The sequence below is a fragment of the Larimichthys crocea genome, chromosome XIV (assembly GCF_000972845.2).
Source record: "Larimichthys crocea isolate SSNF chromosome XIV, L_crocea_2.0, whole genome shotgun sequence".
Taxonomy (NCBI): Eukaryota; Metazoa; Chordata; class Actinopteri; family Sciaenidae; genus Larimichthys; species Larimichthys crocea.
This window is the reverse complement of record NC_040024.1, coordinates 8,498,847-8,510,695: the sequence shown is the minus strand read 5'-3', so window position 1 is coordinate 8,510,695 and position 11,849 is coordinate 8,498,847. Positions and strand designations below refer to the sequence as shown.

Below are 11,849 nucleotides of genomic sequence, written 5' to 3'. Positions count from 1 at the left end.
TTTTTCTTCTGTTCAGTGTATGCAGTGTTTTTTTATTGGAATCTGCCTTTTGTCATTAATCGATAAATAAAAGGGGGGAAAAAAAAAATCTCTGACACTCATAAAAGTTCATCGTTAAAAATGTATGCCGTGTTCTGTTCCTGTTCTGAAATGAAAAAAAAAGTCAACCAACTGAATACTGCTTGCCTCACCCTCCCAGATAAACTACAACGTCCAGAAAAAGTCCAATCGAGATAGGTAACAAAAACATAATTCTTATTTTCAGGTTAATATACACAACCGAAAACATAGTTATGAATATTTCTGCCAATAGATCCCTTTAAATCTTACACACTGGACCTTTAAATCAAATAAATTTTGACTCCAGCAGTTAACTAAGGTCATAATGTGCATCACCAAATGTATATTAAAACATAAAATACTTTTTTATTTCACCATTAAAAACATTTCCAAGATATCTACAATAAACCAGACCGATCACTGCATCATTTCATCTAGACTTTTTTTTTTGTTTGTTTGTTTGTTTTTTGGAAGCAAACGTCACCTTTCTTGATTACTCAGACCTGAAATCATCTCGTTAAATTAAAACACGTTAACGTTAAAAAGTAAAGCTGTTACACTGTGTTCCCTCCTTCCCATTTTACAGTAGTGTTTGTCAGAGCTGGTGTGTTTATTTCCATCCATTTTTTTTTAAACACCATATTTCAACCTCGTCAAACAAAATATGCACCACGTATTTAAAAAAAAAAAAAAAAAACGAGCTCGTACGTCGTGGGGTTATTTCAGCAGGAGAGGAGAACACAAAAAAGTTTGAGCGATTTCTTTCCTGAATTTTAGCACCTGTGAAACTTTATGGTAGTTTTTTTTCTCCCCGCTCTTCCTCCAATAGTGGCTTGTAAAGCTGACAAACGGCATTTGGCTGGTGGCCACCTCGTCTCGAAATGGCTTCTTCTTCTTCTTCTTCTTCGTACGTCTTTAAACTACCCGTTTGTGCTTTGCCCGGTTGTCGCTCGCGTGTCCGCGTCACTTTTCGTTTACGTGACTCGATCCTCGACGTAACGGTAAAGGGAAGAGCACACACACATAAAGTGAAATGAACTGAACTCGTCTGCAAGATCATGATTTCATTCCTGCACTTTGTTTCTTTTCAAAAACAATTAAAATCACCATAAATTCATATAAAATGTTCTGTTTTTTTTTATCAAGTCCTTAACTCAAACTCACAACAGATGATCAACGTGAAAGTCTTTAGTTTCTTCTTCTGTATCATTATTCCGTCCGTCATTCTCGAGTTCCATTTGTGCCGTCAATCACAGAGAAGTACATTGTAGTGACTTTCAAATACGTCTCCGCGTCTGTCTAAACCGTTATGTCTCATTATACCCGAGTCTATCATTCATCCATCCATTCGTTCATTCATTCGATGTGTCCTCCTCTTCCTATGTGACCGTGGTGGAGTTCTGCCCTCGGATAGCACACCACGCCATGAACACGTCTCTGCCGAGGAGAAAAATTCACTTTGTCATACACCTCAGAAAAGATCATGAGTAGCACCCATCATAACACACGTTAAAATACAGCGGGTCTCTTGTAAAACTCGGGTTGCTGTTTTTGTACGCACCTGCAGTGTGTGGCGACGCACTCGTTGCTACAGTACTCCTTGTCCCAGTCTTTGCTCTCCACAGCCAGGTTGGTGCAGCCGGCACGTACGCAAATGTTACGGGATGTTGGAGTCACGCTCGGAAGAGGCGCGACGTTCACCTCCACCTCCATCTGATAGACAAAACAAGACAAAGAGACGTTTAGATCGAAGGTTTGTATCTAACCGTCTGCTCCAGACGGAGTGTGGAGTCCGTGTTGCTGAGCTCACCCCTTCTTCTGCCTCCGCCACTTCCTCTCCTGCCGACTGTCCCACCTCCACTGTCAGACCTGCAATGGGCGACGTGGGCGTCTCGCCGCCTGACGTCACAATGATCGGCGCGCTCGAATTCGACTGCCGTGCAGAGGGGACGATCTTAATCTGCAGTGGAGGCGGGGCGGTGGCGGCGCCTCGTGGTTTGGCCTGCAGGGGCGGAGGAGCCTGGGCGTGCACCATCTGCTGAAGCCGAGGCGGAGGCGGGGTGCTCTGCATCTGCTGCAGCGGCGGAGGCTGGCGCGGCGAGGAGGCGGCCGTCGCCGTGACGGACATGCCGCCGGAGGGCAGCGGCGTCTGCTTGATGATTATCTTGGTGACGGTGGGCAGGTTCGGAGGGGCGGTCGCGGGCGAGGGGTTGAGTTGGGGTTTGATGGCGCCGGTTTTGGAGCGTGTGGTGACCTGGGGCAGGTCCAGGATGATGTTGGAGGTACAGATGTTGGTGATGGTGTTCTCCTCAGGGTTGTAATGCTGGGACCTGGTGGAGCGAGCGGTTAGGGGGGTGGCAGGTGCGGCTGTGACGACGGGAGCCGGGGCCGGAGGTGGGGGCGATGGCGCGGTGTCCATGACTTCGATAGGGGCCTGAAGAGAAGATGATGGGACAAAACAAAGACGAGAACATGTTAGAACATCGTAGTTGACACATTGATGTGTTCAATCTGCACAGAGCAGCTCAAGCTGACGGGAAGTCAGACACGCAAACCGCATAGAGATTTTCAAAATAAAATACCCTGCGCAAAACGGCCGGTTGTAAACAATTCAACTATGTCACATATTTAGAAGCAAACTGATCAAGTCAATCTGAGCAAGTCAACAAAGTCTAGTGCTCCTGGTGGAGTTTGAAGTCACCGTCGTGGAGGACGGACCAAGCGTCAGCGCCACGTCCACAATGTGGCAGTGACAGAGCCTGGTGGTTTAAGGTATTTTAATCTTTACTTTAACAGATGTAATGACTTATTCATGATGTATCGATATCGACTGATGTCTCGTCAATCAGAGGCTCTCACCTGAGAAATCTGGCCGGCTCTGTACTCTGCCAGCGCCTTTAAATAATCCTTCTTCGCTGCTTCATTTTTCCTCTTGTAAACCTGAAAAAATAAATAAATAAATCATGCACACCGACAGCAGGATTGTGTTAAACCTCACCACGTTATTGAGCCTATAGGATATGTGTGTACTGACCAGTCTACTCACTACAAACTACAACTGTTCCACATTCCCTTTTCCTCTCACCTGTTTCTGCTCTTCCCCCAGGCTGTCCCACATGGAGGCCACTATCTTGGAAACCTCTCCAAACGTGGCGTTGGGATTTTGTCCTTTGATGGCCGCCTGCGTGTCCCTGAAGAACAACGCGTAGGCCGACAAAGGTTTCTGAGGTTCGTTGGGGCCTTTCGTAGGCTTCGGCTTCTGCACCGGCTTCACTACTCCTGCTCCTACTTTCTGTCCGACGGCCAGGGATACGCTGGAGGCCGGGGTGGAGAGCGGGGACTCGCACAGGCAGGAATCGAGTGAGATAACGCCGGGAGAGACGGCGAGAGAGACCGGGGACTCGACAAGGACGCTCTGATGGGAGGAGAAGGATGAAGAAGAGGTCAAATTTTTAGTTGAGGTTGTTGCAGAGAGGACATGAACTGTTTCGGTATAGACTGAGAAAATTCTCCTTCTTCTTTAAAAGGTAGAATTTTGTCAGTCCTCTTACTCTGTTTTGGGGGATTTGAGGCTTACGGTAATGTTTAATGTTTTGTATTGTTGGACAATAGCTGTTGGCTCAATTTTTAAGGCTATACCACCATGAAAAGTCACGACAACTGTCCCGGGGATTAGCCAAATTAGTGGTTCCTGTTTGCCCCATAACCAGAGATGTACAAATAAAAACCTCCAGATTACTTTCAATAGTGAGGAAAACATCCAAACATGGTGATTATGAGATCTAAGGTTATTTCTAAGGTTTTCTCCTATGCAATGGAATTTGGTATCTTTGGAAAGTTTAAGTCACATCTAAAAATCTGCCTGTAAACTTAATATTTCATGTGAAATAGTTAAAACTCTTGCAAATAATGGTGTGTTCATGGACGTAAGACTCACCCTTCTAAAGTCTTCCATGTCGTCATCCTGGAGCGAGCTGGTGGGCGACGCCGTGGCTGACAGAGGGTGTTCGGGCGACTGGGGGCGTTGCAGTATGCTTCCGCCTCCTAAGCCGAGCCCAAGTTGAGCGCTGAGCTCCGACTGGTCAATTGTGGTCAGCTGGTTGGAGCCCAGCAGACCCTGGCTCATGTCACCGAGCGGGACATCGATGGTCACCGGGGACGAGCTGCTGAACTGAGAGCCGATGGGGTGACCGAGATCCTGGAGATGGAAAGAAAACGTGAATGAAATCGGTGTTTGACGCCAGGATAACTCCAGACAGTTCAAACCGTCCTGGACTCACCATTCCCAATGACGATCCCAACAAAGCGCTTCCTCCTGACTGGTTGATGACTCCCAGACTCAGGTGCTCCAGGCCCTGCGAGGGAGCGTTAACAAAAGTGGAGGCGAACGAGGGGTCGTCCCCTTCGACCACGGCATTCCCGGGTACCACCACGCTGTCGGATGGGCCGGTGTCCGACAGCTCCCCGAAATGAGACACAACGCCGGACACAGTGAGGGCCGAGTCCGGATCCAAAGAGATGGGAGGTATTTCGAACTCCTCATCGCCGAGGCTGGGAGTGTGGAAGGTCTGAAGAGGAGATGGAGCCGGAGGAGGACGGAAGTGGAAAGACAAGACGATGGGAGTGAAAGAAGAACGGAAAGAAAGGACAAGAAAAAAACAAGTTTGTAAGAAATTGGGGTGGAGACGAGTAAATAACAATTTGGAAAGAAAGGCAGGAGAGCCAGAAGAAAGATAAGAGAACATTGCAGCTTTTGGAAAGTTTTAGTAGATTCTAAAATGTCTTTGAATTATTCAGGAGAGTTTGATTGAGGGGTTGGAAATTACTTTCAGTGTTCAAGGCCTGTGTCACACAGCAAGATTAGCGGCCTAACTCCTGACTAGGGATGGGAATTGACAACATTTCGTTGATACCAACGCCAAAATCGACGCCTCCGTAGGCCTATGCAGATTTGTAGCATCAACACAACTGTTTTATTGTCTCTGCGTCTGAACAAAGAGTCAAAGACGGCCTGACTTTTAGCCTTGATAATGGCCAGTTCTTCAAATGTCCACTTGATGCTGGCTCCATAAGTCCCCATGTTCAAATGTCCAACTTTACAGCATAAATAAACATGTTTACAGCCTGGTACATAAAACAGTTTTGGTCTCTTTTTAACTTTAATTTTTAGATTAGTGAGGAGGCAGAAGCCAACACGGCCAGAGCACATGTTCTGAGCTTTGAAAACGACTCTTCACGGACACGCTGTCCATTCATTACACTGTCAGTGGTTGAACCGCCATGTTATGCGAGAAAGGAGAAGATAAGGCGAGGAGCAGCTACTGCTAGATGCCGCTAAATCCTACACAATGGACCTTTAAAGTTCCTTAGGATTTAGACTTTTGAAACAATGACTCTAGTTATTAAAAAGGTACTGGAAGGTGATGTGCAAGATACAAAATGTTCTCAAAGTTGTTGAAATAATACTTCTCCAACACTGTTTTCTTTGGTTTGTTGCTCCCTTTTTTTTGTCTATTCTGACGACAAAACAGCACACAAAGATTTACAAATACATTTTTATCATGTAACCAACTCAACGCCTCCTCGTATACGACGTGTCTGTACGGTAAAAATCGCTTCCGTCATCCAGTTATTTGTCAAACTCTTTGCACAAGTCTTGTTTTTATAGATTCATATTCTGACATGATGTTTGAGGATTCGCTTGACGAGATGATTGTTTCTTACTGTAAAGGACAGATTCAAAAAAAAAAAAAAAAAAATGCCTGAATTCAAGTAGGAGGGGTGAAATATAAAATATTTATAAATAATTCATACTCCACCAGCAGATCCAGCGAGGTTGAAGAGGTCAATGGGTTTAGTGGCACACTAAAAAATGTGAGTATGTCAGTAAGTGCACGTTGAAGTAGATTACAAATGTCATGGGTTCATATTCGTGGCAACAAAACTGGCTTTATATGTACTCATGGCACTCACACATCATTTATATTTATGAAAGCTGAAAGAAAATCAAATATTAACATGGTTGAAATGTAAAAAAAATTTCCAGCTTTTTTCCAGTGTTGTGTTAGAGATAACCGAGTTTAGGCACAGTTGTGATGTCGTTAATAAAGTGATTAGAGACTGCGGTGCATCTGATTGGCCTCACCATTACTTTCGAGTCACAGAGCTAAGCGTCCGTCTTTCTGAGACATAAAATAACTTCAGATCTTTGAAACACCGGACAACACGACCATCTGGATCAAAAATATTCAGTCTGCTGCGTGACAACCACAAGTCGCAACTTTATTTACAAATCCAAGTAGCCGAAAATGACAATGAAAGCGTCGGACAGAGTGAAATTATAAAATAATAACGGTTCTGATTGTTCAAAGTGAGTAAGCTATGATTTTCCATCAGGGAACTGTAAGACAAGCAACCCAAACCCTGACTGACTATCTCAAGTACAGCATCCCAACCCAAGGCTCTGGACCCTCCAAATTGGATATTTTTGCTCTTTTTTAAAATCTCTTTAGGCCTCCATAAACTATTCAAATAAAAGAATCTATGAGTCTGGTTAAAAGGTCACAAGTATTTATACCGCAGCTTTGTTTTTAGTCAAAAAGGTTGGGAACCTTTAACAAAAGACACATTTACTACCAAAAGGACCTTTGCCCCTTCTCATAAAAGAGTATTCTGACATTAGATATCTGACCCCAAACTGACCCACCTCTGTGCTAAAATGTTGGGAAACATAACAGGTACCACGGTAGCAAGAAACTTCACAATCGATGACAGAGTAAACTTCTCTCATCATGTTGCCTTGGTTGCCAGGTCGTGCCGCTTCGCACTTCACAAAATCAGAAAAATCAGGCCATACCTGACTCAAAATGCTACCCAACTCCTGATGCAACGCCCTCCAGACTTCACAGTTACACCCCTTCAGATGATCCAGAACATGGCAGCGCACCTGGTCTTTGAACAACCCAAAAGGTCACGTGTTACTCCACTGGCTACGGTCCCAGCCCACATTAGACTACAACGTAGTCTCCGGTTCTGCACGTTACCGCCAGCAATGAACGACGCCTGGCTCTGCCACCCAATCCAAACTTTTCTGGTCTGTTGTTCCCCGTTGGTGGAACGTCCTACCAGATCAGGGGTGTCCCTCTCTATCTTCAAAAACCTCCTGAAGACCTCCAGCTCTTCAGAGAGGACCTCCTCTCCAACACTACCAACAACTAGACATGATAAATCTATCTGATATATTTTGATCCAGATGGTTTGAAAAGTCTTGAGAACATCTCAAGAACGTGTTTTTCAAAAGATCGCCAGATGTTTCGGTTTCAGTTTAGGCCAACAAGGCAGCTGTATGATTACAGAGAAGTTCAGAGAAATCCCAGTCGTAACCACGACTTCAGACTTCGACGTGAAACGCTCAGCTCTGTGACTGCGGCGTACGCTCGGACGTGGTTTGTAAGACAAAACATCTGTCCACAGGACGAAGAAGAGGTGGACGTGGAGGATGGAGGAGGTGGTGGTGGAGGGAGGCTCCACGGCACCAAACAAACCCTGTCAGGGAGAAACTGAACCCCACATTAAGATCCAGATGTTTAAAAAGGCCTGACCTACCTCTGAGGAGGAGAGGAACGGATGGCTGGAGCCAGAAATGGTCAGGTAGTTGTCGCTGCCTCCGGGGAACTGAAACATGAGGAGTTTTTCACAATAAAACACTCACAAATAAACAAACATAAACAGGTAACCGGTGCGTTCGATGACAGCTATGTCATGCAAACACATGACATTGTGTCCTTTTCAGTCATGAGTTTGGAGTCACCTTGTTGTCAGAGTCAAATCCATTGAACGACTGCGGATCCAGGAACTCTGGATCACCGTCGTGCTGCCCGGTACCGTCCGTTAAATCCGAATAAAAATTCAGGTCCATCTTCTTTCTTTTCTTTCTTTCTTTCTTTTCAGCCGGGCCTCATATGTTATATTAGCTTTATGAGGCCCCCCTCCTCCTCCTCCTCCGGGTTGTTTAATTCAAAACCCCGAATAACAGAAATTTCCTATTTTTAGAACGTTATTTGAAGTAAGCTTCAGATTCCAAACGGTCGTTTATTCAAAAAAACGTTTTTTTTTTAAATAACCGCCAACCGTGACAGTTTTTAACACGCACGCACGACGCCAAAAATAGCCTGGCTGTCTAGCCACCGCGGTAACGTGGCCGGTACCGGCTCTCTCTCTCTGTCTCCGTTTAACGCTGACCTGTCCTAACACGGTTTAGCGTTAGCTGGCTTTGACGCAAAGGCTGCTGCAGTGCTCTGGCGGCCGTTTGTCTGTCGGACCGCGAACGCCACATCGAACCAACGGCCGTTGGTTAAGTACACACGCGCACACAGACACGCGCGCGCGCGCTGCTACGTTGCGGTTAACGGAGGGAACGCTCGAGAGCTCCGGTAAACCGTAAACGAACTGTCTGTGGTGGCGGTGGTGGGTCGTTTTCACGGTGTCTGACAGCGAAAGGAAGGCAGACCGAGTCCTGGCTGGCTTCGTGTTGGCCCGGGCCAGGCTGCTCAATTGATCCGGAGACACGGATCATCGATGAGGACGGTGGGTGTCAAGTTACACGACGACAACACCGGATGTTGGTTGATAGCGACTTCAAAATAAAATCTAGTTCAGATGGCAAAAAGACCAAAAATATTGGGGGAATCAACAACAACAAAAAAACACTACTAAACGGATAGCGGCCACTGCAGCTACTTTTCATTCACGTACGTCCTGTAAACACCTATATATAAAGCATCTTTCGTCATACATTTGCTTCATAGAGCAACAAATTCATGACACAGATATCGAGACAGAAGAATAAGTAGCACATTCATGCAGGTTTTTTCATTCATTTAAGTCGGGGTAGAGTGTTTTGTCTGCCAAAAAAAGAAGTTGAGCCAGATCCAACTTTTGGAAAAGAAACAACAACAACAACAACAACAACAACAACAACAACAACAACAAAACACTACTAAACGGATAGCGGCCACTGCAGCTACTTTTCATTCACGTACATCCTGTAAACATCCATATATAAAGCATCTTTCGTCAAACATTTGCTTCATAGAGCAACAAATTCATGACACAGATATCGAGACAGAAGAATAAGTAGCACATTCATGCAGGTTTTTTCATTCATTTAAGTCGGGGTAGGGTGTTTTGTCTGCCAAAAGAAGAAGTTGAGCCGGATCCAACTTTTGGAAAAGAAACAACAACAACAACAACAAAAAAACACTACTAAACGGATAGCGGCCACTGCAGCTACTTTTCATTCACGTACATCCTGTAAACATCCATATATAAAGCATCTTTCGTCATACATTTGCTTCATAGAGCAACAAATTCATGACACAGATATCGAGACAGAAGAATAAGTAGCACATTCACGCAGGTTTTTTCATTCATTTAAGTCGGGGTAGAGTGTTTCGTCTGCCAAAAAAACGCAGCAACCTGTTGCGGAGAAGTTGAGCCGGATCCAACTTTTGGAAAAGAAAGCAACCCGATGTCATACTGAGACTGTATCTGTTGTGTTCTGGCTTCTAAATCTGAGTCTGGCTATTCGCAATTTACGCTGCGAAATAGAGACACGAAGAAGAGCGAGCGAGCAGTGGTTGAGCGACACAGACAGTGAATGAGAGCGAGAGAGCGCCGCCATCGATAATGCCGAAATAAAAAGTTTAAAAGTCCTGATTGTTTCACAGCGGTTACATTCAACACAAACAGACACATCTCCACACGATGATTCTTCAAATACAGTGGTCCCTCGTTTATCGCGGGGGATACTTTCTAAAAATAACCCGCAATAAACGAAATCTGTGAAGTAAGTTTTACAATTATTATACATGTTATAAAACCCCTAACTACACACACACTTTTTTTACACGCATTTTGTACAGTACTCCCTTAGTTAATCAGGATGCAGAACACATGTGCGGTTGTCCCTTAGCTAATTTAGGACGCAGAACACAATGCGTGTTCATACTGTACAGTACGCTGTAAAAAAAAAAAAAAAGCATGCAAAATTACACTAAAAAAATCTGCAAAACAGCGAGTTCGCGAAAAGTGAACCACGTTGCGAGGGACGACTGTACAATACTAGACTTAAAGGTCCAGTGTGTAAGATTTAACAGCAGAAACGGAATACAATATTCATTAGTATGTTTTATGTTTGTATGTACAGGTGGAAGTCAGCTCATCACACAAAAAAAAGAAAAAAGTTTCAGAATAAAAGGCAAGACAAAGTGTGTCTGTGCCAACCTGATGCCAGTACATTAAACAAACTAGTTAAATATTGATTTAATAATAATTAATAAAATAATAATCAATCTTGGCTTTATGACTTTACCTAACCTTGCAACAGATTTTATTGTAATATAATAAGATGTAGAAAGTGGCTTCAGTAAATACAATTAATCCTGGTCTCTTAGTAAAATTATTTATCAATATGTTAATCGAACAAAAACAAAGTATTAATCAAATGAATAATCTTAAGTTATTTTGAAGTTATAACGCAAAAAAAGCAACAAAAAAACAATAGTTCCATCTTGTTTGTTGTATATACATCAAATATTTTGTGGTTGAACGTTTGATTGTAGATTTTTGTGTAATATTGGGTAACATGTTAGTACTAATATTTCAAAAATCCGTACAAAACTGTTCATATAAATATTTAATAGTGACCTGGTTTTATTTTGAAGGTTATGAACAGGAAGCCGCCTGTCATTTATATATTTTCGACATTTTTATATATTTAATAAAATATATATATATTTGCACTTTTAACAGAAAATATCGCGTGAAGCTTTAAAAGATTACTTAATTTTTAAAAAAGAAAAAAAAACAAGATTATTTTAAATATTTTAACGGATACAAATGTAGCTTTAACGACCGCCGGGCAGCTTATCTTACTTTTCCGGTTCGGTCCAGTGAAATCCTTCCGCCTTAAGAAGAAACAATATATATTTTAAAAGATTTAAAAGATTTAAAAGAAACATTAGAGCGGATATTTAATGTCTGTTTGAGCCGTTTCGTGGCCTGCTTTAAAACACGTTCCATTGGGCGTGTGATTATTAAATTAACACTATAACCGATTAATTTGACCCAAAATAAAATCAATGTGTGTGATTAACGCCTGTAAGTGAATAGAGGTGAAGTTAATTCATCTGGATTATAAAACAGAGACGCGCTCGTGACGAGGCCATCAGCTGTTTGTTTGTGTGATTGAAGATAAAGAGGATTCTTTATTTATTTTATTAAGTAAAAAGTTTCCAACACTCTTAACCACTCTTACCTCCATGCTCACCCACCGAAACCTGATTTAATGTTTTTTTGTTTTTAATTCCACTTTTTTCTGTGACGTGAACTTCGCCCAGAATTGATTTCCTCAAAATCCAAGAAGGCACCGGCTTCCCGAGTGTACGTACAAGTGGAAGTGACGTCATCACGTAGAAAAAGGGGAGGGGGGTCAAGAGTTTCAGAATAAAAGAAAAAAAATCTTTTTGGGTACATTTAAAAAAGTATAATTGTGTCTGTGCCAACCTGATGCCAGTGCACTAAATAAAGCACAATATGCAGTTATTTTAATTTAGATATTTTTTAATATATTATATATATTTTTTAAAAATTTTTTATGACTTTACCTAACCCCGCAAGTCTTTTATTGCATGCACATGCAATTATCCGGGTCTCTTAGTAAAAAGTAAATTATTTATCAATTATCAAATGACTAAAAGTATACATCCTATTTTTAGTTATACTTGAAT

At 42.9% G+C, this 11,849-nt stretch overlaps 1 protein-coding gene across 4 annotated transcripts; it reads right to left on the bottom strand.

Moving 5' to 3' along the window:
• Nucleotides 1–196: 196 nt before the first annotated feature.
• Nucleotides 197–11,501, bottom strand: tox4b (TOX high mobility group box family member 4 b). Of its 4 annotated transcripts, none has more exons than XM_027287859.1 (10): nt 11,378–11,501; nt 7,666–7,734; nt 5,875–5,925; nt 4,341–4,628; nt 3,998–4,258; nt 3,146–3,475; nt 2,920–3,000; nt 1,871–2,494; nt 1,622–1,773; nt 197–1,497 (listed from the first exon to the last, which is right to left on the bottom strand). In XM_027287859.1, exons 1-10 carry the CDS (start codon nt 11,381–11,383, stop codon nt 1,440–1,442), a joined length of 1,920 nt encoding a protein of 639 aa, XP_027143660.1. In that variant the 5' UTR covers nt 11,384–11,501; the 3' UTR covers nt 197–1,439. The 4 variants fall into 4 exon arrangements, with proteins under 4 accessions (XP_027143660.1, XP_010747337.1, XP_027143661.1 ...); XM_010749035.3 differs by lacking the exon at nt 11,378–11,501 and adding an exon at nt 7,871–9,016; XM_027287860.1 differs by lacking the exon at nt 5,875–5,925.
• Between the last annotated feature and the right edge of the window lie 348 nt (nt 11,502–11,849).

Excerpts from the sequence above, each read along its gene's own strand:
- tox4b (XM_010749035.3), bottom strand. The coding sequence starts at position 7,978 with ATGGACCTGAATTTTTATTCGGATTTAACGGACGGTACCGGGCAGCAC. Across the intron at positions 3,476-3,997 it reads ACATGGAAGACTTTAGAAGG|AGCGTCCTTGTCGAGTCCCC; the intron begins GTGAGTCTTACG and ends TCCTCCCATCAG. Across the intron at positions 3,001-3,145 it reads TGGGGGAAGAGCAGAAACAG|GTTTACAAGAGGAAAAATGA; the intron begins GTGAGAGGAAAA and ends TTATTTTTTCAG.